Source organism: Neopelma chrysocephalum, unplaced genomic scaffold, assembly GCF_003984885.1.
Source record: "Neopelma chrysocephalum unplaced genomic scaffold, ASM398488v2 Primary Assembly neopelma1_102, whole genome shotgun sequence".
Classification (NCBI taxonomy): Eukaryota; Metazoa; Chordata; class Aves; order Passeriformes; family Pipridae; genus Neopelma; species Neopelma chrysocephalum.
The window spans coordinates 1,087,204-1,114,708 of NW_020897765.1; the positions used below are offsets into that span (position 1 = coordinate 1,087,204).

The following is a 27,505-nucleotide window of genomic DNA, read 5'->3' on the forward strand; positions in this document are numbered from 1 at the left end:
GCACACATCGACACCTTTGTTCCAAACCCTCACAATTGTGAGCACTTATCTCCTTTTTGCATCTCATTTAGTAGAGGTAAATGTATATAATATGTTCCCTGTTGTTGGCATACTGCTTACTTACAGCCAGTATTTATGCTTCCCTATTTCACTGAGAAAAGTGCAATACTTAAAATTCAACCCGGTCTTCTTGAGAAGGAAATAGCTCCTCCTTTTATAGGAAGGCAAAGGTTGTAGTTAAAGGTTGCTCTGCAAAATCTCCCTAGGAAGTATTGCTGTGCTTGGGAGGACAGCCGTGTAGATGAGGGGAGTAATACTCGTTCAGGGTGGGACGTCACAAAAGTGGGCATTTGTTCAGTCCTCACTTTAACGACAAAGTTCCCATCTGACATGCAGGCAAGTCTCTGTCTCTGGGGCTGTTCAGTGATTCTGACACTGGATGTCTGTAGCATAGGGTGACAGGGCAGCACATAGCTGACCTCAGCTGTGAGCCCATGGCACAGCTTTATGCTGGTGTACATTCAGGTGTGTCACTGGTGCCCCCCTTTGGGCTGAGAACAGGACTCAGTGACTCCTTCTGGCTCATCGTGGAGATGCCAGCACAGCTGCTCTGTGAGGGTGTTTGGTGGCTCAGCCATTACCTCAAAATAGCCCCATTGCCAGGACACCACGTCACGCTGCCTGGGGCAGTGAGTAGGAAAGGTACGTAGCTTTGAAGTGGCCAGGTGGTAATGCTGTTGTGTAGTGAAAATAGTTTTTAATTCATAAAATGGAATAATTTGGCTTGTCCCTTTATTGCTTCTGTGCCATTCTAAAGGTTAGATAGATTCCTCAAAAATCAGGAAGAAGTTTATTTCTGTTCATTTTCTACATTTGTGCCTAAACTAGTTTTGAATAGCATTCATTTTATTGGAAGTAATGAATTGATACAATTTAAAAACTCAGTCTGAAAGGTGAAAGATGAACTGAAAAACAGTTTGAGAAATTAGCCTTTTTGTATAAGTAAGACCTTGAAAAAGGGCTTGAAACCACACTCTTGGGACCTCATATGTGAAGCAGTTTCTGTGTGAAACTGGTCTTGAAAAGGTTTCTTACTGCAATAAGGGCCTGCTTTATTAGTCAATCAAAAACTAAATAGCTGTATATACAAACCTAGTCTTTTTTAAGTTGAAGGGACTCAGATAAAAAGTGGAATTCTCAGGATGAAAATTGACTTCTTGGGCAATGTCATTTAGACTACAGAAAAAGCATGGAAATGTTTCCTGAATAAAGACAGACTTTATACTGTGAAGCTCAGGATGTGCTTTTAAACAGTGTCAGGCTAACGATTTTTCTTTGTGATTTTTAATTATGCCCTCTCCTTTTTTTTAACAGGGTTCTTGGGGTTCTGGAAAGGATCAGTATAGCAAGGAACTGCTTGTGTCCTCCATTTTTGCAGCAGCTAGTCGCAAGCGGAAAAAAACAAAAGAGAAACCACAACCAAGTAGTTCAGAGGATGAGTTGGATAATGTGTTTTTCAAGAAGGAGCTTGCAGAGCAATCTCGTGGTGACACAACAAAAGAGGACACAGCTAAAGGGGAATATGAAAGAGAGAGAGAGATAGGAAGAAAACAGAGGATGTTTGTCCTGAAGGAAAAAGAGAACAGCAGTAAAAAAGATGTGAATGTTGTAAAGGATGAAAAGAAGTCATTAAAGAAAGAAAGTATCCTGTCAGAGGAACCTTCACTGCCTTACCATGAAAAATGTACAAAATCATCGAATCTCAATTGTCTGCAAACCATGCAGAAGAATAACCCAAAAATGCCTATTTCACAGTCTTCTTCCCAGGTTGAGGAGACAGTGTCTGACTCTGGCACTATGCTAAGCACTTCCTCCCAGGCTTCCCAGCACAGATACTCATGCAAAAAAGTAGCCAGCCCTGAAATTAAACACAATGAGTTTTTAGCAGCTGATGTCAGCTCCATCACCTCAGATTATTCAACTACTTCATCTACTATGTATCTGACTGGTTTAGATGCCAGTATGCTGAGCCCTGAGGTGCAGTCAGTGACAGAAAGCAAGGGAGAAGATGCTGATGATGAGAGAAGTGAATTGATCAGCGAAGGGCGTCCTATGGAGACAGACAGTGAAAGTGACTTCCCTGTCTTTGCCACCAGCGCTGCTGCCGAAAGGCTTTCCAAAGGGAAAGTTTCAGAAGTGGTGAAGACCAGTCGGAGGAACTCAGAAGAAAGTGAAGTAAGTTGTACTGAGGGAAGTTCCACACCAAAGTTAGAGAGTCGCAGACTTTTTAGCTCACACAAACTTATTGAATGTGATACACTCTCCAGGAGAAAATCTGCACGGCACAAAACGGACAGTGAGGGTTCAGGGGATGCAAAGAGTGAGAAGGACTTGCCTTCTGTGACCAAAATGTTTGACATCATGAAAAAAGGAAGATCGACAAGCAGTTTAGCTACATCAGCCAGAAGTGAGGCTGACAAACAAGAACCTACCTGGAGACTTAAAATTACAGACAGGTTAAAGCTGCGACTCAAGTCATCTGCAGATGATATGTTTGGAGTTGGGAATCAAAAAGCTAATTCTGCAGAGACTGCAAAGAGAAAAAATATCAGGCGAAGGCACACGCTTGGAGGACAGAGGGATTTTGCTGAAATAAGTGTCCTGAATGCTTGGAAAGCTCAGGAGCCAAGTCAAAGTAGAGAGAGAGAATCTGAGCTTTCAGCTGTGACTCGGTTGAAGCCAAAATGTCCAGCACAGGACCTCTCAATCTCAGACTGGCTTGCACGAGAACGTTTACGCACTAGCACAACTGACCTTAATACGGGTGAAACTGGAAAGCCCAGACTTGAGAACACTAGCTTAGCAGATGTATCAAAGGTAGATCTGCCCTCATCTGCAGACATGCAGGCAGATGAAGGCAGTTCTTCCAGCAGTTTGACTTTAATTAATAGAACACCACCTTTGGGACCATTTCAGCCACTAGACCAGGTAAACGGTGAAAATTATCAGAATATGAACAAAAACAGCTTCAGCCCAGCAGTTGATGCCCATCCTCATAAACTGTCTGGGACCCAAGTGGTTCGATCTCGATTCTACCAGTATCTTTGAAACAGGAAGGTATGTCCACTGCAGCAATTCATTAACTTACTGTTACACTTCCCAGTAACTCTGTGTGTGTGTGTGTGTGCGTGCGCGTGTGTGTACATATATATATATTTTCCTGTACTGTTGTTGTTATGCAGCCTTCATTTGGGCTGGTTTCATCAATATGCTCTGTGGAACGTCTTCACAGTGCATTACCACAGCCAGAAGAACACTAAAGTTAAAGTATATATATATATTTTAAGAAAAAGTATATTTGATGGCTGCATACAAATGTTGAACAAAGCATCTGATGCAACATGCTGTGTAGTGTATACATGGTTTTCTGACTGAGAGTTGGCCTGGCATTAGTATGCAGGAAAATTGTTCTTTTGGTTTAGTCACTAACAAGTGCCTCATCATAAATTCATTTGGTTTGTTAGGGTGCCATATTGTTAAATTAGAGAAACTTATTACAAACAAATGAATGCATTTTACTGTTAATGAGTTTCATTACATTTTACAAATGTTAACACAGGTGGCTACAGAGCTTCCATTCCTTAGGCATTCCAGTAAATATTGGAGTTTTATATTTCCAATTTTAATACAGATTTTGAGTTTTATGTGACTTGAATTTCTAATCTTTCTGTAAAATAAGTAACTTAAATGTACATATTACATGTGTATCTTTTCTTCAGATACCAGATTTGATATAAATGTTGTAACATAGGCGTGTAGATAGTGGATACTGGATGGAACTGGTTTCTTTTATTGAGAATATAATTCTGCATGAAGACCTAATGAATCCAAACCTGTATCATGCCTGTGTGCATACCCACTTAAACACTGGAAATAAAATCGTTTTGGTGACTCTTTGTGTGATTCAAATTCTTTCTGATGAGCTGTTCTAGAATGTCGTATTTACAAGTTGCAGTCGGCAAATGCTCTCACCAGCCCTGCCGTTCCTCCCGGATGAAGTACATTTCTCTTCAAACTTTTGTTTGTGGGACAACACTGTGGATTTTAGCATGTGAGAGAGATTCAGCTGGTTAAATATTTTCATCTTGATACATAATTTGTATCTAAGGTATGTAGCAAGTTGATTTAATGTGCAGGTTTTGTAGCCCTGAAAAAAACCGTGTCCCTGATCATCCTCAAGTCATAAAGAGTGAAGATCTGTATCTGCCAGTCAGAACAATACTGTAGTTTGGGTCTTGGACTTTTTACAATTTTAACTGCAAAGATGGGTTTCTACCTTAAAAGCCCTTCTCTGTGTGAACTCCAGACCAGTTATTATTTCTTCTATGTTCTTGGACACCTACTTGAAAACAAAGCAGCTGTTCTTTACTTTGGGCACCCCCATATCTTACACTGTTGCTTGCTTGGCAGAGGATTAAACCTGTGTCAATGTGTCCAGTTACTGGCAAGAGAAGGAATTGTGGTACTAGGATGTATTGGCTGACATGTTTTTAAGCAGACCTCGTTTCTTTCCAGAGTGACTGTTACAGTCTCATGCTTTGATGTGTTGTGGTTTTGACCCTTGTGAGGAATCATTATTAGAATTGGCTGTGAAGAAAAGTGTCAGATATGAGTTGAGCTCTGGGAAAGTTCTCAACACATAATTGGGTCCACCTAGTACCAGGTCCCATAAAAATGGACTATGATCTTATGGTGTCCTTGCAAACTAAAGTGTCTTTTCCCCCAGAGTGAACAGGAAGCGGGTGCATTAGATGCATTCCTGTGTGCCATGTGAGGAAGAAGGGGTGTGTTTTGTGAAGCTCAGAGTAATCGATGATGATTTTTGTTTCAGTCCTAATAGTAAAGTGTTTTTGAACAAGAGGTTTCAAAATCACAACAAAACGTTGTCATGCCTCTGTACTGCTATTCTTGAGCAAGCACACATTGTCTTTTACTGGAAGTGTATTTTGTCCCATCATTGCTTTCAGATGCTTGTCATAATGTGTGCTAAGCATCCACAGTAAGGTGCAGGGGTCTTCTCAATGAAGCAGTGCACTTTACAGAGGTACACAGGGGTGTGGGGCTCTGCATCTTACTGTGATTTGACAACCATTTGGTGAATCAAGTTAATTTTCATTTTGTTGTGTTTATAGATGACTGATAATTTTAATCCTGAAGCTACATGCATGGCTGCCAACGTTTATGCTTGAGAACATAGAACTTTTATTGTATTGACTCAAAAAGAACACATCTTCTGAGAAATTAGGAACTTATTAAAAAAAACCCACACAAAACAGGAATTGCATTGGCTGACAATTCTGCAGGTACAAATTTAAGGTATTGTCTACTGCTGCACTGGCAGCGTGGATGCTGCAGGGCAGTTGCAGAAGGAGCTTGGACATAAGTCAAGCATATCTATGGGGATGTAAGAAAGGGATTACAGCCATTTGGACCACCACTGCTCCACCCTTTCCAGGTACATCAGGTCTTGAAGGAGATGACCTGGCAGGCAGGGTGGAAGGGAGGGAAGCTCTGGGGAAGCCCTCAACTTGAAGGGGAGATGCAGGGAGCAAATCTGTAAGGTGCATGAGGGAGAGGAGGTTACTGAGCTCCACCTTAAGAAAGTAGTGTGTGACTGCATATCTGAGTCTGGAAAAACACTGATGATTTTTATGCTCTTTAAAGACTGGAGCCACCTTAAATTTCAACCATTGTGGCAAGAGATGACAAATATTTTTAGGAGTCATTGCTATGCTCTGATCTTAACAGCAGCTGCCTCAGACCCTTACCTGCAGTACGTTTTGATTGTATTGGGTTTTATTTTATTTCTGTTTCCCCCCTCTTCTGTGGAACAGAAAGGTGAGTCTGATTGACTCAAGAAGGGAAGTGTGTGCATACAGTAGGCTGTCCTGAAGTAGATACTGTTAGTGCCAGTATTTCCTCTAGAAGCTGGATTCAGTGGGATGGGCAGTTCCACAAGGTTGCAGTGCAGGTGAGGTGGGCAGGGACCTCTGGGCATCTCCTAGTCCACCCCCAGCTCAGCCAAGTGCAGCCACGGCAGGTACTCTGGGTTGGGGCTGTGGTTGGTTTTTGAATATTTCCAAGGTTGGAGGCTCCACAACCTCCCTGGGCAACCTGTGCCAGCGTTTGGTCACACAGTTAAAAGAGGTTCTTTTATGTTTAAGCAGAACTTCTTAACATTGCCATTTGTGTCCATTTTTCTCAATTTGTGATCATCAGAAGGATTCAAACTGGCTTGGAAAGTACTTCTGGTCTGAGGACTGCTTGGAGCTTTGTAGCTGCAAGTTGGGACAGGCCTAGGCTGAGATCTGAAGGAGAAACAATGGAAGTATGAACTGTGTTGTCAGCAATAGTGTTTGGATTTTTAAAATGGTTCCTAACAGCAGCTCTTGCTTTAGTGGGGGTGGTTTAGTCTGAACTGCATTTTCTGGGAGCTGGAAGGTTCTGTATGGCTTCTTTAAGGTCCCCATTAGTATTGCTCACGGGACTGATTATGTGGAATTAAGACATGCCCACAGTTCAGACAGTTTCTTCTTGTTTTGTGTTGCTGCAGAGCTGAAGGGAAATTCTTTGCTGAGCTGCACGTAAGGGTTTCAGGTTCCTCTCTGCTGCATCTGAGGAGAACCTCAGATTTCAGTTTGAAATGTGGCCTCATCTGCTACAAAAAGCTGTGATCTTGTTTTCAAAGCCAGGTCAATACACTATTCTCATTTACATACTAATCAAGCCATTAATTGTGCCAGCCTGTGGAAATAAGGGTGTTGGCTGACAGCATGGCTGGGAGGGGAATGGCTTAACAGGCCTGGCATCGTTGAAGTGGTGCATGTACCTGTGGCTTCCAGTCATGAGACTGTAAAAATCTGCCTTGACCACCTGCTCTTGAACCTGTGAGTTTTTAAGCATGATGGAAAAGCTGCCTCTTAGTGGGGATCAGATGGATTTTGACGCTGTACACTTCTAGGCAGAAATGTCCTGCACATCCCTCCTTTTTCTTGCTCTGTGTATGTGTCCTCTTCTGCTCTGGCTTCCCACTTGTGTCCTGCCCTGCACAGGGGCTCTGTGCTGTGTCACTTTGTGCTGCAGTTCCCACAGGAGGAATCAGCTGGCACAGAGGGATGAGGCTTACTCTGAAGTTCTGGGCTGGCTCAGACTACAACAGGCAGCAGGAAGGTCCTGCTCACCTTCCAGCTCCTTCCATCTCAAAAAGGAGTGGTGAACTGCCTCACTATTGGTGTGTCAGAGCAGTGAGGCCAAGGGCTGCTCTGCCGGTGCAGAGCCCTATTGCTCTTGGCTCTTGTCCCAAAGTCCAGCTACAGCCAACTCTACCAGAACTGCTCTTCCTAACTGGTTCGCAGTGGGAAACCTGGCTTTTTCATCAGTGCCGGTGCTGATTTCTTCTGTGCTCAAGGTATTTATTTCCAGACTTGATGATTTTTCTAAATACTCTGCCCAGTGTTCAGAAACATTCCTGGTGCTGAGCTGCAGCCTATGCGCAGCTCTTTCCTGCCTGCATTTGTGAACACCTGGCAACTTCATTGCTTTACAAGCAGGATGGTGAGGGAGTGTCACTGCCTGACTCCCGATGGTCCTGGCAGCGCTGCCTGTGCTGGGATTATGTGGGTTATGTGCTGGCTGAGCCTGTTGATGGTTTCCTGGCAGGTGCTGCACCTCAGCACTGAGCAGGTGCACAAAACGTGGAAGATGTGCAGGTTGCAGTGTAGCCAAGGCCTCAAGTGGGTGTTGTGTTCACTCCCTGATGGCAGTTTCCACATTCACCACCCCAGGCAATAATTCCCTGTGAGTACAGCACTGCCTTACTGCCCACTGCACACCAGTGACTGTGCAGGGTCATTGGTTATTTGTACAACCATGGTCCACGTCTAAATTCAGCCCGATACAGAGAATGTGCTGCTGTAGCCCCTCGCCTGAAGAAGCAGCAGTGGGAGCAGTGCCAGAGCCATTGGGGACCCTGCCTGCTCATGGGTAATGTCAACTAACAGTTTAAGAACAAAATCTTCTATGCCCATCGTTTAGCTTGAGCTTGCATTTTGGCTGTGTACCGTAAAGGAGGAGTGTGGTATCAGGCCTGCTGGTGCTCCCTGTGTGTGCTGTCCATTGTGTGAGGAACCTGGTAACAAGCTATGGCATCAGATGAGGTGAGGTCCCTTCAGAGCAAGGGAGTCGTACTCAGCATGTGAGGAAGTAGAAAACAGACCAGGCTCTGGAGCCACCAGTCACTGCTGCTCCGCAGTGGCTGGAAGAGAACTGGCTTCACTCCGTTGGTTCAGTGTGGGCACTCTGAATGTGCCTAACTCTTCACTTTGGCTTTGGAGCCATCCAGCCTGTCCTGGGCTCATCTCAGCCCCACACTGAAGCTCCCATGCTCTGCAAGCGCCAGGGTCTTTGCTGCTATGGCAGCCGAGGGGATGGCACTCAGCATGATCCTGCTGGAACTAGACTGTGTGTTGTGTCTGTGAGGTATAAGCTAATGTTTACATTCTCTACTTATTTGCCTGCATGGGATGCACCATCTGAGGGCACAGCCTTGAAATGACACTTCTAAGAAATGTCCCTTTTCACAAGGGGTAACAAAGAGCACTTAAAGATGGAAAAGAAGATACCTCAGTCACTCAAAGGTTTTTCTCTCCTTGCTGGTTTTCTAACTGGGGTTCCAGCAATGAGCTTTAATTTTAAAATTATTCATTATGGATGGCTTTAATCCAGGGAAAATAAAGTCAGTTTTTCTCCTGATGGCTTAATGCTCTCAGGCAAACACCTTAGCAGCTAATTGAGACCAGCCGAAAATACAAATACAAATATATAAGCATGCAGCCCTTTATTTTTGTAAAGATCTTTGCTTATCATAGTTCTGTATATTACATTATGGTGTTATACAAATAAATTTATTTACAAAATCATAAGCTATGGAAGTTTCTCGCTCTTTTCCTATTTAGCTGATATCCATCTTTTTCAACCTTTCCCCATATATATTTTTAAGCATGCATAAAAATTAACTTTGGTGTGGTAAAACTACTCTATGTGCCCAGCCACATACAGTATTTCTTTATTTATAGATATTTATAGATATGTACAAAAGTTTGCCAGTATACAGAACAGTACTGAAGTGTACATTTTAAAATCCACAATGCAATGCATTAATGGGCTACCAGGTCTCAGTAAAATAAAACTGAAGGAAAAAGGGTGGATTTAGCTAAGAAAAAAAGTAATCAGCAACTATCTATATGTGTAAAACAATTTATTTTTTTCTTGGCTGGCAAATTCTTAAATATAATCTGAATGGCAGTGCAATAGTTTGAGTTGCCTCATACACACATAAGACCAGTCTTGTTTTGTTTCTTGTGTAGAGGTTTACTGTCCAGCATACTACTTTCAAATGTACATTACAATAGTATCAAAATGTTTTGGCAAAAAGATCTCGAAAGGAACCATGACATTTGTTGACAAAAATAGAAATCTGTAACAAAGCTAAATAACACCAAAATAAAAGAAAAATATTTTAGTTTCAGTTTTACAATTGAATATAATCACACTTTAGTATATCTCTGTTCACTTCTAGACCCCATAATGAAAAATAGCTTTATACAAAACAACTTACTAAATTTTTAACCATACAATTCCCCATGCTCAGTACACCGCTGTGCACGCGCAGTCAAGTTCACTCACACACCTTCACACTTTTTGTAAGAGGTGCTGCCTATAGGAAGAAAATGCTCTTTTATCAGTACAACAGCAACAGTTTTCCAAAAAGCTTCACTCTAATCTAGTGTAGTAATTCAGTATTTAGCACGTGATTAGTATTAAGCCTCCAGCAATACAGTTAAATGGTTACATTCCCTGGTTAAAATATTGGCTGCAGAAAATGAACAAAAAGCCTTGGTGACCTGGCAGGTGTGCCGTGCTTAGCCTTTAGGATGGCTCCTTGACCGTGGATGGGGTGGACTTGCTGGCATTTCCATTCTGTGCCTTGTAGCTGTTGAAACTAGGTGTGTGGATTGTCCTGATGCTCTTCATACCTTGGTTCAGTGAAGGGGGGGACAGAGAGGAGGGGGGGGAGGTAGAGGAGGAAGGAGGGGGTGGCCGGCCATTTTGAGTCTGTAGTGAGAAGGAGAGATGGTGACCTTTCCCTGGGTAAGTGGGGCTCTGAAACTTGGAGGAGCCGTTAGAGACAGAGGGGATGAGGGAGGTAGAGTAAGTTATGCGACCTGACTGAGGACCAAGAAGGTTGGAGGAAGGAATGGAGGTTTTAGTAGGTGGATTAAGAGAGTTAGAGCTGTCACCGCTAGAAGCAGGTGCTGAGCTGCTTTTCCCAGAAGTGGGAGAAAAGGCTGGGATCTTAGAAGCAGGTAGGGTAGGGGAAGTAGCCTTACAGTCCCCACCAGCTTTCTTAGCACTTCCATTAGCCTGCAAATAAAGATGGCAGGAGACAGTTTGTCAGAAAGCCAGTAACATGATAAACCAACAGGACCTGGGAAAACAGCCCTACAGAGAATCAGAATTAACAGTTCAAGGCCTGAGCTACGTCTTGCAGCCGTGGACTGGACCTGGTAGAAAACCCAAAGTGCCCAACGAAAAGTGCATAGAGAGAGTGAAAGCCAACAGAGCTTTGTGAGAAGACATGATCTATGGGTTACAGACCAGTCGCTACGAGGGCCATGCTGGGTTATTAACGTGTGAATAGACATGTCTGGCTGGAGAGTTAATGTGCACCTACTGCCACCTCTACACCAACAGGTTAGTGTCCAAGGCTTCCTGTAAAGACACTCTGAATAGAAGCATTCCCAGTTCTCTTAAGGAACCACCACATTTACAAAATAGAAAGTAAACATGTAGTTGACATCTTAAAATTACAGCTGAATACCACAGTTAAAAAGAAAAAAAAAAGCCCAAAACAAACAAACAAAAACAAACAAACAAAAGAGAAAAATAAAAAAGCAGCAGGTGTTTTATTGCAGACATGCATGCACAAGCATGGTGAAAAGATCAGTACTGTCATGCCCCCAGGATCCAGGACGTCCAGTTAGACCTCAGGCATCCGATATTTGGTATAATCTCAGTCAGTTACTGGAGTTTAAATAAACAAACAACATGAAATGTCCATCCAAACATCGGGTTTAGGGTAAAACTACCTGTCTGTATTGGCGTGGATCCTGCAGCTTGTGCTGTTTGCCGGATTTCTCCATGCTTCCTTGTCTAGTTTTTGAAGTCATGGGGACTGGCATCCGGCTTGTCTGGGAGGCAGCGCTGGAGCCCTGCGGAAATGAGTGGAGGGGCAGGGAGGGGAGACAAGGAGAAGGTGTGATCAGTACCACGGTGCTCCAAGAGAGGACTGCACACCATGCGCCAAAAAAAAAGCCACAGTACTACATGCAGGGAAAGTTCAGGAGCTTCACACCGCAGGTGTTAATTTCCAGAATCAAATGGAGAAAACTGCTCAGCTACTGATCAGCCTGGATTTCATGTCAGTGACGCTTGTCATTTCACACAGCAGATTATTCGGCCCAGCTCCCCTGCATTTGCCCATCACCAATCAGCAGCAGAGATTAAAAAAATCCCCAAAACCATTGGTCTATTAGCTGTTAGACACCTTGTGGGGAGCCCAAACAAGCCACCTGAAAGGAAGCAAACAAATCACAAGACCCTCTTGTTTAATGGTGATTATTGCAGATTTTAGAAAGCAGCTGGAGGTTTGATTTCTTGGACTAAGGTACCTTACGTGAAGTGGCTGGGATGGACGCAGGGGGCTCTACACCAGCAAGGTTCTCATCCAGCACTACACGCTCTCGGGATGGGGTCTCTGCTACTATCTGGGCAGAGAAGGGGACAGTACTTCCCTCAGAGGTGTATGTGTTTTCAGGGATAGGTTTTGGACTCATTTCACTGATGGTGTTTTCCAGCTGCTTTATAGTCTGCTCAAGGCTGTCTAGTGTCCTGTATGTGCTCTGTCGAATTTCATCAGTCCTAGATAGGGGCGCTGCAGCTCCGGAGGGTCCCTCTTGCTTCCCAGAAGGACTTTTGTCACTCTCCTCAGGCTGAGACCTAGTGATTTCAAATCTCTTCGCTTCCTTGTGCTGCTTCAGGGTCCCATCTTCCTCCTCTTCTTCATAGACCACAACCTGTAAGGTCTTCTTCCCAGTCTTGGTCCCTGTCCGTATCGCCTGCGTCAGAGCAGCCAGCTGCTTTTTAGGGAATTTAAACTTAAATTTTTTCTTAGAATCCTGCCTGCTTCCAAACTGATCGGCAGAGTCTGAGTTTGCTTCTGTGTTTAGCCCATAGATCTGACGGTATTTGTTCAAATTTGTCTTTGTGCTTTCCTCTTCTGCAGGAGGTCTGCTTTCTGCAGAGTCAGACTGAAGGTTAAACAGGTACGGCTCCTGGAGACTGTGAGCTGCTGAATGCTCTGCAGTTGCTTTTCTGTCATTAACTACTGGTGACTCTTCCTTCTGGCTCTCAGAGACATCATGTGCTTCATTGTCTTCCTCCTCCTCTTCCTCTTCTATCTTTTCATCTGTCATCATTTTTTCCAACTCCTCATCACATTCCTCAAAAATTGTAGAAAGCCGCTTATATGCTGACCTGATATCCATTGGTTCATCAAAAATGATGATGACAGGTTTTTTGTCCAGACACACCACTGGCTCTTCGCTGTCTGTGTTCTCTGGGATACCCTTTTCTGATGCTACGTCCTTCCTCGCATCGATGTTCACTGTTTGCACATCTCCTCCTTTCCGGCTGACTATATCGTGAACTTCTCCACTTGAGAGGACCTGCACAGCTGTTTTGGTAATCATGAAGGCGATGTTTTCTGTGGGTGGGCCATCTTCACTTGGAGAGGTGGCTGGAGAGTCTGTCTCTTCAATGCTGTTCACACTATTACTTCTGGACACTTTGGGTCTTAGCACAACCTGATTGTAGTTCACTGCAGAACCTTCTTGCTCCTGCAAGGCAGGTTGAGGCCCTGTGGCCTCCTGGCTTTGCCTCACGAGAGGGGCAACGCTGCTGATAGGGATGTGCTTGCCTGTGCTCTGCAAGACTTCACCCTGTGGCAGGCCCTGGTGAGCATCTCTTGAGAGTTTGTAGTTTGGCTTTTGTTTTCCAGTTTCAACAGCTGGAATATGGGATCCTAAAATATCTTGAGCCCCTCTTCGTCTGTCATCCTCTGGCAAACTGACACCAGACAGGTTTGTGCTCTTATTCTGAAGGTTTTTGTTAGAATAGTCTGTACTGTCTACAAACAAACCCTTGCTAAATGTAGGACTGTCATTCATTGAAAAGCCAATTTTACTGTCAGCTGTACTGGATGAATCAGAACCCAATTCTTCTTCAGTTTTCCCTTCCCTCTTCTCTTTAGGATGATCACTATCTGTGGGAGATCCTGTTGTAGCCCCATACACCTAAGGGGGAAAGTCGGATTACTTAGTTATTCAGGGCTTTTACCTTTACAGGAGTTTTTTTTTCCCCAAAAATTATTCTCAGGGGAAGTGCAGACCTTGTGAACTCACCACTCCATTTACAGCTGCAGAGACATGTCTGAAGTTGTCATCTGATTTCTGCCTCTCATGGGGGCAAAATTCCAAATTCTGGCAGAACAGTGCATGATGTTCCTGCTTTGTGCTATGCATGTGGTCAGGATGGGATGTTATTTTGTTTTAACAAGGCCTCCAGAATATGCAAAAGCACACTAATTACCTTATTTCCAACTTAGTGCTACCTCAACATGTTCACCTTATAGCTAAAAAAAATCCCAGGTTTTTATAAGATTCAAGTTGAAAAGATTCACAGTGTCCCATTACGTTCTGCTGGGACACATCAAAGAAAGCCTGATGTGGAAGGGCTGACAGCAGAGGGCAATGGCTTGCTCGCTCTCCAGAGAGCCAAATGCAAGAGTCTGGCTCACCTTGAAAGGAAGTTTTATACCAGTAAAAGCTGATTTTCAAGTTACATTTTGCTGCTTCTAATGTTGCTCACACCTGAGCAGCGCTGCTCCGTCACAGTTAATATCATCACAGGCTGAGCAAATTCCTTGCTGCAGCTTAAAGGTATTCCTTCAAAATTATCAGTGGCACCCTGCAGTGCCTGTGGAAGTGCAGAATGAAACACTGAACTATATTCATTTATACCAGAACTCCAAACACCACACAAAGAGGTCATCCACTGGCTCAAAAGTAGTATATTCCCAGCAAAGCAAATTTAAGGGGACATTTTTCTTTATTTTCAAGTGATGACTCCTGAAGATGCTGTTTTATAATACCAGGCTTTTCTCTGGGGCGTGGTATAAGTGCTAGTGACAGCTTAGGATAAACACCAATCACCAGGGTGAGGGAATGACCTGAGGAGAGACACCATGCCTATGAAAGAGCACGAGAGAAATCTACAGTCAAAAGACAACTCACCAGCAATGAAATTAACTTGGCCTCAAGTGCCTGAAGACAGTGAACCAAAAGCGATACTGCTGACATTGCTTGAGACTAGAAGCTGACTCCTAACACACCAGAAGACAGATTATACTTATATAAGCATCAAGATGTGCAGAACTGTCAGGAGCATTGCTCTCCCAACTGAGACGAATGAGTGACGGTACAGAAATCACCAGGTTGGCTATTGCGTGCACTCCCCATGCATTCTGAGGGTCACCAGGCATAGTTTCTACACCTCGTGATATTTTCTTATATACTGTCTGAGGATTTTTACACAGAAAAACTTTACACACAATCAAAACACAGCAGTGAGAAAGTCAGCAATAGACCAGAATCACAGTTCACCTCCACAAAAGCTTGTTCAGCAGTAACAAGGCTGAACAGCTGCTCCATGGATACCTTGACATCCCTCGTATTTCTAAATAAGGAGGAGCTGTCATGCAAACCAGCAGAGGCAGTTACTCATCAATGGGCAGGCTGACACTGTCTGCACTTCATGCTGAGAGCCTGCATTGGAACAAAACACCAGGGCTTGTGATCCCCAACTTGCTAAGTGGTGCCTCCCAGTCCCATTACACGCCAGACCCTCCTAGAATTAGGCCAAGTCACTTAATGGCACTTGTTGCCAATGGATATGCTGACTGTATCTTTTTTAGCAAGTTCCACTTCTTGTTCCAAGCCTCAGTGCAACATCTTGTGGTGTCATTGTACAATATGTACAATTGTACAATATCTCATTTTAAGGACTGTTGCCTTTCTACTACAAAAATAAAACTGCAACTAAGCTCATTTCCTCTATGAGTTTATCATGACCATAATGCTCCATATTTAAAGTCAATAAACACTCTGTTATGTCAGATTACAAAAACAGATCTCATTAGCCTTAATTTCCTGGACTCTGTGTTATTCAAATAAATAGCAGCTTATGGCAACTACTTGGCAGCACCTTTCAAAGAAATGTTTCTGTTACAGGATGTGCAGTGTCCTGAGTGGTTACCCAGAATTTCATGTAACAATATGATCTTTTCATTCACTCTCCAGTAGTAATGAGGATGAATTCACACTTTTTTTTTAATCTGTAACGCTGTCATACACTCCACAACAAAGCAATTTTTCCCTCATACCCATGGACCTAATTTACCCTCCCCCAGCCAGGTGTTTGCAGCTTTAGACCAGAACTGCTGTTTGGGCAGCTCCAAGCCAAGTCCTTGAGTGCAATGCCCTGACCTTACACACGAAGCGCACAACAAAGTTGCAATGCTGTGCTGAAGAGCTGTGTGTCCGTCTCCTCTGTACCCCTCATCATTGCAAACTGGCATTTGGCTGACAAGTTGTCATGCCTGCATGACCCCCTAAACCCAGCAGTGACACAACTTTCACATAAAAAGCAAGGGCAGAAATATTTGTCCTTTTCTTATCCTGCTCATTTGCTGCCCGCTAAGACCAATCAACTCAATTGGCAACTCCACTGCAGACACAGCTGTGAAATTCACCCCAGCTTGGCTACAGCCCCATTTATGTGGCACCTCTTTCTGAGTCCCACAACTGAACAGTAAATTTTGGGCATTAACTTTTAGCATAAGGGCAAATTCTGCTTATCCACCTTGACTCTGTCAACCAATAAACTGAATGGGATTTCTGGATATCTAATAACTATTCCTGGGACCAACAAATGAAATAAAATACACCAGAAGTTCTCTAAATTGGTTCTAGAGACCGAGAGGAATCATTTATTCCCCTCTAGGAGAATCAAGCTTAGTAGAGATGCTTCACCATCCACTGCCAGAACAGTACAGGATGGATGTTCTAGGAAGAACATCTCTTTGGCAGAAACTGATGGATCCTCTTTTAATTTTGATTTTACAGAATCATAAAACTTCATGCAACCACTGTATAATTGCTGATGAGACACATAATGTAGTTTATTGTAATGTTCCATGTGAGAGTTTCTGAACCATACTGAGATAAAAGGAAGGAAACCACTGGGCAGTGGTGGGTGGGTGTTAAAAAGAACAGGACATGAGATATAAGATTAGTTTTGAAGGAAAGAAGGTTATGCCAAGACCGGGTGGCATGTTTACAATTGCCACTTGTTACCTTCTTTTCCTTGTGATGCATTAAAGTCCCAGGCCTTATGTCTTTAACATGTGTATCATTTCTGGACTGTTCAGCATGACTGTTTGAGTTTACATCCATAAAAGAGCACTTCTGGAAAGCCTAGGAAATAAATACTGCAGGTTATCAGGAGACCAAGAATTTTTACACAGAAACTTCTGGAGATGACTGACTACGAAGAGAGCATTTTTTTTAACAGTCACAGGTCAACAACGTTATCTACAAGCTTGTGAGATAATAGATATTTTAGACTATCAGCCTAAGAGAACCAGGGCGTCCACTCTGGTCTGCCAAGACCGCACTCTAACATCATGCCGACCTCAGTGCTCCCTGTAAGGAGGATGAGCTTGATTTCTGATTTTGCAGATGGGGAGATGAAGGCACACGAAGGTGTTACAGACTATCCAAATGTAAGCTAGAAGCCCATGACAAACTTTGGCTTGTGACAGTACCTACTTCCTAGTGGCTGGTAGTCACGCAAGACTTACATAACTCCACTTCTCCCCACACAAACCGTTATTAAAACTTTAGCCATGGAGATGTGTCTTTACCACAGTCTTCATTAATGCACCAGACAGTGACAGTCCCAAACATATGAACACTGTGGACCACTGGCCTTCCACCATGTGTACCGAAGGCATGGCCTGGACTTTTTATCCCTTTATCTCGCTATCCTCCCTCCATTTCCTTTGAGTTTCTCTATGCAACTGGCTCCTAGATCTGGAGGAGCAAAACTATCACTGCCACTATCACTGTGCAGTGCTGGCTGCAAATGTGCATCCCTGGAACCTCTTCAGGCCTCTACTGGCATAGCATGCCCTCAGTGAGATGTACAGGCAGGACATCTCTGCCGGCCAAAGCGAAAAGGGACAAGTGCTTACAGGAGTCAGACACACCGTGACGTGCTGAAAGATTTTATTTTTATACCATGTATTAGGGAAATTATTTAATTCCTGGTAACTCATGAAATGAAGAGCCCTGATTACAATTAGAATCAGGCCTGTTCTTTAAAGACTGTAATCCTAATATGTATTGCATGTTTATGCAAATCAGAAAAGAAAGAATAATTTAAAAAATACAGTGAAAAAATCAGGATGTAGAGTTTCTTCTGTTTTTTCCACCACATCCCATTTGTGTTTATAGACCAGAGTACCTAAGATGATATGAAACTAATAGAAAAAAAAGTGTTGCTCCTCATAATACAGGATATGGATTTTTCCCCACAAACAGCTTACCTATTTGTGAGACCAGTGATGTAGGTTTGAGTCAGGCATCCTCAAAGTCCTTCAGGCTTCAAGTGACAAAGAAGCCACTATTTCCCTTTGGTAATCTGTTAATTTATCTACTTTGCTCTGAAATATCTGTAACAATCTCCAAATACATTTTGTGCTACAGCAGCTGCTTATTATTATGCCTTTTTCTGCTATATTAAAAATCTTCACATTGTACTCTTCCAAACCTTCATATTCTTAACAGTCTTTTCAAATGAGGGACACATGGATACTTAGCTATGGGTGCAGCAGCCCAGTGTTGATCTCACTGATCCTGTACACAGAGATGAAAATACTCTCTGTTCTCACATCTACATCTAAAGCAGACACAATTTTGTAGCAACAGCACTGACCTGGGAGCTCCTGTTGACTTGTTACTGCAACTCCTGGTTTTTTTCAAGACATTGTTCAGGCTGTTGTGGCCTGGACTATATGTTGTTGTTCTTCATGCGGACTTTATAGTCCACATGACCATTAAGTGATTGCTATCATAATTTTAAATGTATTTCTAGGCTCTTGATGAAAGTACAGAGTGACACTGGGCCTGTAGCTGATCCCTACAGGACTTGCCTATAAACACCTGCACCAAGGGGAGCACTTTCAAACCCATCAGCTCTCAATTGTCCTATGATAGGGTTTTTCTGGTATACTCTGAGGTATGATATTTTTATCAGAATGTTGTATCATGTTTGATCAAAAATGTTTATAGGTATACAATTCAGTTTAAGCAGTTAAACCTGTTACCTGATCAAAGAGTGTTGTTTGCTTTGACAGATCTGTGCTCCACTGCATTGTATTTACTGCATAACTGTTTATATCTGTCCTTTAGCTCTTCACTGATTGAATCCCATACATAATTTTCCATTTTTTCTGCCTATGACTGATATTAAACTAATGAGCCTGTAGCTCCTAGATCAAGAAATTTGCCCTTTCTAAAACATGGTACTCTGTTAACCTTCTAAAATATACCTGGTATTTGGTATCACTTTAAAATGAGTATTTCTAGTCCCCAAAACTATCATTTAAACACACATCCCCCTGCTGAGCAACCACACCTATTTCTCCTCCTTGGCTCCTCTCAGCCCCCCTTTCCAGACCTTGACCTCCACTTCACTGTCACCAGTTGCAAGGCAGACAGGTTGCTTTCCCAGAGACAGGAGATGACGTGACAGTTTCCCTGTCCCCAGCTCTCCTGTCACGCTGGTCATGAGCAGTTGGTCCCTGCAAAGCAGCCGTCTGAAGCACTGGTGGGTGAGAACAGAGCAAAGGGGCAGGGTGCACCCATCAGACCTAACAGTTACTGCTTAATGCCCATGTCTCCTGTGCTGCAAGTGCTCCCTGGGCAGCACCAAACCCACCTTTTGGCAGGTGGACAGCAGGAATCATCTCATGCCGTGACAGTGCTCTGAAACACCCTGTCAGAAGTTATAGCCAGTTAAGCTGACCCACATATCCTTTCCTCGCGTGGGCATGGAAGAGGACAGCAGGTGCCCCTGGGAAGCTGGAGCTCACTGATGGCAGCTGGAATAGTTGGCTTTTACAGCAGCATGGCCATCACTGAAGTAAACTGGCCCTATGTGATGTTAAGTGAAGGACCAGCAAGAGAACACTACTATGCCAGTAGCAGAGTAATGTACCAGTTACACGACAGGGAACAGGCAATGCCTCAGTGCTCAAACACTCCAGGAAACTTCGGACCATAGCACAGAACAAGTGAGCACAGCCTACCAGAAGCAGAGCCCATATTCTCTGTTCCCACTGAAGTTAACAAAGCTCTCAGCACCTTGCCAGTCTGGTACTAGGTGTGCAATACTAGGCCAGGGACAACAACACCAAATGCACACCAATATTTTACTTGTCCCATCTACCTTTGCAGGCTTCTCCAGTGGCAACTAGTACATTCTTGATCACTCTCTCAGCTTCAGACCTCTTGAACAAAATTTGGGTGGTGCTTCCAAAAAGTGTACCACTCAGTGCAACAATGTGGGACTGGGTGAGACTGGCAGATCTACTTTCCTTCATGTTCTGAGCTAGAAATTGTGCTGAGGCCCTAGAAATTATACCGGGCACAGGCGTCTTCACGTGCAACCCAAAAGACATACCTGTAATTCAGCCATTATTTTATCCCCTTCCTCTTCCTCTTCATCTTTTGCAGCTGATGCTATAGCATGTCCTGTGCTCCGAGACAATGCCTGATCCTCTTTAGGGGCTTTGGATTGTGCTATTTGCCCAGCATCCTCACTGCATTCCTACAAGTGGATAAGAAAGCACAGACACATGATACAGTTGAGCCCTCCTGATGCAAAGCAAACACTGAAAATTCAACACTACTGCAACTCCCCTATTGCAAAGTCCCTCTTCCTGCTACTTCATCAGTTCAAAAGCAACCAATATTGCTGATGATGTTTTATGTTCACAGATTAAAAAGCCTGGACTTCCCTACACTTCCTTCAGAGAACAGAACATATGGGGAAAAGAAGCCCAAAAAAACTAATTTGCAACATTTCTGTAAAGACACTCTGAAATCTGAGCTGATCGTCCCCATCTGTCTAAGCATGCTTTTTTTTTTTTATTTTAAATCTTCTTACCACTCTAAAGGAAAACAGCCTGTAACTTGCCTTCTACATTGCTAGGAGATATGAGCAATAAGACTCCTGTAAACAGAACCGGTCAAATCCTACTTGTTCATTTGGCCTAAGAGAAGTGTATCCTGGTAAGCAGTCTCAGTAGCTCTCCAGGACGTAGCTCTGTCTCAACATTATTTCACAGGCCCAAGCCTGTGGCCTGTCTTCTCTGCCAACCACTCATCAACAGTTTGACTGCCTAGAGTATGAATCATCAAACCTTGACAGCAGCAGCCTCTTTTCTGGCTGTATAGACAACATCTCCCGATCTCGTCGTGGTTAGTCCTGACCCTGGCAGGTAACTGCGCCGTGGAGGTGGAGGAGGTGGAGACTTGGTCAGCTTGTCATTATCCTGTTCTCCATCAGGAAGTTCTTCTGCAGGTAAACAGAGCAGCACAAAGTAAGCACAGGTGAAGGAGAGGAAAATAGTATTTGCCTATCTGCCTCAACTGGAAAGGCATTTATTTTCACTTTTCTTACTACTATTCCAGGAATGCACAGTTTTGCCCTTGAATTACCATATAAGAGCCCTATATACATTTTTTGTTACCCAAGAAGATTCAAATACCACACACAAAGGCTGAGCAGAACCAGCCCTTGCTATCTGAGGAGAGTCTTCCAAGACAAGACCAGTTTCTGAAACTGGCATTCCCCCAACTGTGCTTCCCCACCAGCTGCCACTTCCTCCTCCCCACTGTCTCTGGACAGCACTTTTTCCAGAAGCAGCATTACCCTCCTCATGACATGCCCCTATATGTTCCTGCTCACAGGCATAATACATGGCAAAAGCCACCATTCTCACACTGCTGTTTACAATGTTCATTTACAAGAGCAAAAGAATGACCTTTCTGCAGCTACTCAGTGTTATATAAACAGCTGGAATAAATATAATCCAGAAAGGTAAAACCTCCCTGCTTTTGGGATTACCCAGCTGTTTAGGGCTAAGTGTTCCCTCTGGGCAAGTAATTGCCCAACTGCACACTCCTGGGGCTGTGTCAGGCTCCTCCAATGCTCCAGCTGGCCACTGGGGCTGGACAGAGCCCTTGTCTGACCCAGCCTCATCTCTGTTCCCTTCTTAGCTCAAATGTTCTTTGAAGCTGCTGAAGATTAATGAAATGTTCTGTTGTATTATATCCCTCCATGGATATCTGGCACTCTCAGGATTGCAAGAATTTCCAGATGCACTTTACATTTGACCACTTCCTTGGTCAATACACACCACTTAGATTTTAATTACATCAGATGTAGTCCTACCAGTCCAAAGTAAGATCTGCTGCTGTAAAAGATGCTGTTTAGCAGACTATGATGTAGGACCTTTGCAAATCCTTGCGCTCCTTTTAATAGGCATGACCCATTACTCTCAAACTGGTAGTGGCTCTGACTGCAAGAATGTCCAAGTTTTTCTCCCACTTAATGAGAGCAAGACAATGAGAGACATGGAAGACACAAAGAGAGCATGATTCCTACCATCTCATTCACATCTTGGAGACATTCATCCATCTCCATCTTCAAAATGAGAGATAAAAAGGAGGAATACAGGTAAAAGAAATTGTCAGTGAGTGTGGCACGTGCACAGGTTATAGAGGCTAATTCCCTTCACATCCCTTACCTGGAGTCATTAAGGAGAGGTGGTGATGGGGTTTGCTCACAGTCAGTACAGTGACACTGGGCAAGACATAAAATAGAAATCCACCTTTGAAGGTTTATTTACTTAAAAATTATATTTCTCCAATATAAAGGAAAAAATCTTTGGAGGAAAAGAACTGAGTGTAAGACCTTATTCTGATACTTTCCCCCTGCCCCGTGGCTGAGTTTTGGCATATTTAAGGAGGGAGGAGTAACTGAATAAGTTCAACTCATTGAGCCTGAGATTGCCCATGAACAAACCCTACACTTTATGGAACCCTATCTTTGGTGCCAAAGGGCTCAGCACTTCTGTGAACAAAATGGGAGTTGTTTGTTGCCAGCTGTTTCACTAAACTGCAGCATTCTTCAACAGGCACAGATAGACTGGAATTAATTTCTTCCACCATACAGACTTCTACTTGTACCAAAATAAATCCAAAAGATTTCAAAATAATAATGCCTGCCTTGAGACAGTCAGATAAACTGTCTTTAATGAAAAAGTGCTACTGATCACTCAGCACTTGCAAAAATCAGGGCATTCTCATATATGAAGGCACAAAGAGAGATGAAGGAGCCCAATTTCTAATGTACATGCTAGAAATATTCCTCAAATTTTTCACTGAACAATGTTGATACAAAGATGTGTTAGAGTCAAGACACTAAAAAAATATTTACAGTTCTCTGAAAGACTGTGCAAAGTGTGTAATTTTACTTTGCTTTGTGCTTTGCAGAGCAAAAAAAAGGTTTTCTTCATTGGGAGAGGTTCTGTGTGGAGAATGGCTGAGACAACATAATCAGGCAACATGATCTGTCTGGGTTCTGCAGTTGAGCTAAAGGAGGGCTCTGCTAATTTATGGCCAAAGTTCTTACATATTATATTGGTAAGTAGGTGGTCTGTCTTTTCTTATAGTGCTCAGTTTTCTAATCTACAGCAGACTGGTATTGAACTTTTCATCCTGAATCACAGAAGAGCTGAGTGGTATGTGAGATATTTAATCAGATATTAAGGAAAAGTTTTGCTGTTGCTGTATTCATGTTACTATTACAGGATTCATTATGCACAACAGAAGGCAAATGTCTCAATCTCATCAAATTTCTTCTTAAATCTGCTGGCTTCACACTGTGCAAAACTGTATTCTAGAAGTGGATTAGTTAACTATGCAAGTTACGAAACTTCTCAGTTACTGTGCCTTGCACTTTTTAAGATGTCACAGCTCATTGCACCCATATGGTACTTTTTTTGCACTTTTCTATTTATGCTACCCATTATACAAGCTAATTGTGTTGATAGCCAGTAACCTCACTGAATGGTGCCAGAATTCTAAAATTATTTTGTGAGGTTCAACAGAATTTATTTTAAACATGTATGTTGTGAAACATCCAAGAAGCCACAACTTGGCAGTGTCAAGGGTGCACCCAGAACAAAATGCTGGATCTGAAAACACTCCTCCCAAATTCTACATGAATTTGTCCACACAAACCCCAGGGCATTGTTTTTCAGCTATTTACAAGGTTGGCATGCCAACACCTTGAGTGCAGCATGCAGCTCTGACCTCCACAGCTCCAGAAGGACATAGTGGAGCTAGAGAAGGACAACAGAATCTAGCCCGGGGAGGGAGCAGCTGGCCTGGATGGAGGGACCAGAAAAGCTGCAAGTTTGCAGTCTGAAGTCTGTGGAGAAGGCTGAGAGCTTCAGGATATGATACAGGTTTATCCACTGCCTCCATGATTTCATGATTTTATAAAGGGAATGCAGAGCTGTTTTTTGCCAAATTGCAGAATATCAGAATTATGGGGAGCTTGGTGAAACCGGTACATGATCAGTTTAAAACAGATGAAGGAAAGCTCCTTCACAAGATGGAGAGCTTGCTGCCACAGCTGCGGGGATGCAAATTGTATAAGCAGGTATAGAGGAATTACTGCATAAAAGTTTCATAATGGATATGAAAAGGAGGAGATATTCCCTCTAAAATCAGTTGCTGGGTTACTGGGAGACTACCAGCAGACTGCAGAAAGCAGCTCCCCACAGACAGTATCTCCCATTGCCTCTGTCAGAGACAGACGTAGTAGTAGAGCTAGATGTAGTATTGCTTAAGTAGCTGGATAAGAATTTTACAGCTGATTCATGTTTGGCTAATGGGATAAATCCAGCATTTGTCTGAGGCATCTTCTTTGCTCCTTGAATTGTGAAGAAATTCAGACATGGATTTGTATGTTAAATTGTGAAAGAAACAGGACTGGAAGGACATCCCATCACCTTGGCTACCACAGAGTAGCTCTATTTATCCTTGATCAATGCTAGTCTAAGCCATTCTCTCCAATCACGGGGACCTTGCATCCTCCTCATTGCCTCATGCAGTCCTTTTCGTTATGAGTTTTTTTCCTAATACCTAATCTGGATCTTCCTGTTTGTAATTGCCAACTTTTACTTCTGTTCTACCTACATATAGCAAGTTATTCTTGCTTTTAAAAGTAGATTTTTCTATATTCAGAGATTGCTTTGTCCTTCCCCAAGATCACAAAAATCTGTAAATTGAAACCATTCTAGAAAGTCAGAAAAATAACCTCTCTTTTCCAGATATGCAATTCTTTAGTGCCATTTACTCTAGAAAACCTTACCTGAGACTTCTAGCTTTTCTGCTGCATCCCCTTTAGGCAGGGCTGCTGGCTGGGGAGGCATCTCCAGGTTAGGAATTGACTTCATTATATTGGCCTGGGCCTCTTCCAAGAGCTTTTCAAATTCCTTTCCATTATAGTGATCAAGGTTCTGTCTTTTTTCTTCCCACTTCTTTTCAGCTTTCTAGACAAAACCAGTAAAGCATCTATTTATTTCTCTGACTTCCATTTTGATCACTTATTTAAAAATAAAAACCATTTGTAAACATTATAGGTCAATATGGATAATTCTTTCTGTTCTAGTCAGCAACTAGAGGAAATACATTAACACTAAGTGCACACTGGTTCTGACATCCATTGTGCTAGATATGGCACAAACACACAGTGGCCACTGCTCACTAAAGGAACAAAGCTTACACTGATGATTAAAGTGCATGTCTGTAGTAAGACACAACAGTTCACCTGTGGGTTTTCTCAATATCTCTGTGTGAAACCACTGGAACTTCACACTCTTTCACTTTTACTTCTCCATAATACGGAGTATGGAGATTTAAAAAGTGAATGAAATCCACGGATGCAAGTGTTGCCAGAGAATTATATGCTATTGCTCAAAATTAAGGTATTCTAAAATAGAAATCTAATTTTTTTTTCTAAATAGAGGCAATTTAAAAAACAGAGTTACTCAGTTTGGTTACATGTAATTTTCCTGTTGCATTTAAAATCACAGAATCTTAGAACAGTTTGGGTTGTAAGGGACCTTTACAAGTCTTCTAGTCCCTCTGCAATGAGCAGGGACAAAATCAGAGGGTATCTTCAGAAGTACAGTGTAGTTAGGGGTTAGGCACATAAATCCCAAGAATGCATTTGAAAAATCCCACCTGCAGCCTCAAGAGTGAGACAGGGAACTCAGACTCAAAGAGAGGACAACTGGTTGAGTAGAATACACCGTACCTCAATTGATACAGCTCGGTTTCTGGTACTTGCACTGTGAATTTCCTCAATGAAAAGACTTTGCATGGTGGTGCCATTGACAGAGACCTGTGGTGCTGGTGTGGCTTGTGTGGGCTGGGATCCTGTTGTGGGCTCTTGCAGGGGGGCTGGCGGGGTGGCTGAGAGATGACCTGGCACACCTTCGCTGTGAGTGCCTGCAGTGGGTGAGCCCTGGGCATGGTTGACCAGGGCTGATGAGTGCTGAGACTGATGGATGACAACTGGCGAGCTCTGCACGTGATGGACAGTCATTGTTGAGAAGGGGATGACTTCTGACTTCACTGATGACACCTGGGATTCTGATGTGACTGCTGTGAGATTCTGCTGTGCATGTCCTTGGGCAGACTTGTGCTCCTCCTGGTTTTTCAGAGTGTCAGCTGCAGTGGACTTTTCCATAGCTGAGGATTGCACGGCTTGGGATGGATCCACACCCCTCAGCAGTCCTTCTGTAACATGTCTGCCCAGTCAAATTGAACACAACAGCGTGGCACGTGGTTAGCATACAGGTGAGTCGTGAACAGTACATAACAATAAACTCTTGCAAGGAAAATGCACCTATATCAAAATGATCAAACTGGTGGGTTTTCTTCCTGATGCTCTCAGTCATGTGATTTTATAGTTTTCTCTCAGAGTCAGGGGGTCAGAATTTTGAAGAGGCCAGTCTTAATTTGGATAGTTCTGCCTTTTAAAATGTGTACAAACCTTTACTGATGTACTGGCACTTTTTGACCAAACCATGAGTCACAGTGGGTTGATTTTTAGAATAGAAAATAGAGAATAGAAATCAGTTGACTTAAACGTTGTACACTGAATCTAGCTAAACAAGATATTCCTGGACTATTGGCACAGAAAGGTGAAGTTACACATAATGTGAGGTAGTAGTCTGGCACATTGCCAAAACAGAGCCTTCAAATGAAGGTTCTGTATCAAATGATACTCCACAAAGGTCTTGTCTGTCAAGAGTGTGGAGTAGGATGAGCTGAGGATGTAAAGAGGCAACTATTTCTGGCATCTAGCTGTGAAATGAGTGAGCTTCCGAGTGTAGAGAGCCATCAAATGCCATCAGTTTTTCCATTACTGAAACAGACTTTATGAAGCTTAGTGTGTAATTTTGCTGCAAAAAATGACTTTTGGTAAAACCTTGGCATGCATAACTTATTGTTCTATTTTTCTTTCCAAGCAGGACAAGACAGGAAATAACTGTAGTAATTTTTAAGAAAAGGAAACTAATGTGAAAGGATATAGATGTTTATCTGCATGGAAAAAATAAGTAATGGCTCTTAGAAGACCTGTTACATAACCCATTTGATCCATCTGCCAGTACTGGCAAATCCATTTTACATATGCTCCAGGATACATGGAAACAATGACAACTCTACATTCCTTAGAATAAGGGTAGTGACAACAGTCTTAGGATTTACATTTTCTTGTAACTGATGTAAAATTGAGACCACCACCACCACCGACAGTTTTGAGTAGGAATTAAATTCGATGCCTACTGAGTCATATAAATCAGCAGTCATTTACTGCTTATATATTGTGACAAACACAGCTAAACACTGGCACTTAGTGGACATAAGTTTTATCTAATATTTCAACTTTCTCTCATGCATCTTCCTTGTAAAGACGAGAATAAAGAATTTGCATTAATTCAGAAGTGTATTGTAAATAATTTCTTTCTTTTAGAAGGTTTAGGATACCTTTACCCCTTAGACTCTTTTCTTGTTTAACTTCCTACTGTTACATGTTAGGGGATGCATGTTTCAGT

The 27,505-nt window shown here is 42.8% G+C and overlaps 2 protein-coding genes across 26 annotated transcripts in view; one reads left to right on the forward strand and one right to left on the reverse strand.

Annotated features, from left to right (window-relative positions):
* ARHGAP21 (Rho GTPase activating protein 21) overlaps positions 1-3,956 on the forward strand; it is a 110,869-nt gene extending 106,913 nt beyond the window's left edge. For 2 of the 4 annotated variants that reach the window (XM_027695726.1, XM_027695724.1), the window contains one exon: positions 1,375-3,108. In XM_027695726.1, the coding sequence (XP_027551527.1) occupies positions 1,375-3,108 (1,734 nt within the window). Of the gene's footprint in view, positions 1-1,374 lie in introns of all 4 variants that reach the window. The other 2 variants (XM_027695723.1, XM_027695727.1) reach the window with 1 other exon arrangement.
* A 5,144-nt stretch (positions 3,957-9,100) lies between these two features.
* The window catches only part of KIAA1217 (KIAA1217 ortholog), a 355,773-nt gene continuing 337,368 nt past the window's right edge, over positions 9,101-27,505 (reverse strand). For 13 of the 22 annotated variants that reach the window (XM_027695587.1, XM_027695581.1, XM_027695584.1 and 10 more), the window contains 8 exons: positions 25,699-26,194; positions 24,751-24,931; positions 20,726-20,880; positions 19,984-20,130; positions 16,593-16,712; positions 11,790-13,472; positions 11,208-11,330; positions 9,101-10,482 (listed from right to left, as the gene is read on the reverse strand). In XM_027695587.1, coding sequence (XP_027551388.1) covers positions 9,988-10,482; positions 11,208-11,330; positions 11,790-13,472; positions 16,593-16,712; positions 19,984-20,130; positions 20,726-20,880; positions 24,751-24,931; positions 25,699-26,194 — 3,400 coding nt within the window. In that variant the 3' untranslated portion in view covers positions 9,101-9,987. Of the gene's footprint in view, positions 11,331-11,789; positions 13,473-16,592; positions 16,713-19,983; positions 20,131-20,725; positions 20,881-24,750; positions 24,932-25,698; positions 26,195-27,505 lie in introns of all 22 variants that reach the window. The other 9 variants (XM_027695598.1, XM_027695600.1, XM_027695602.1 and 6 more) reach the window with 6 other exon arrangements.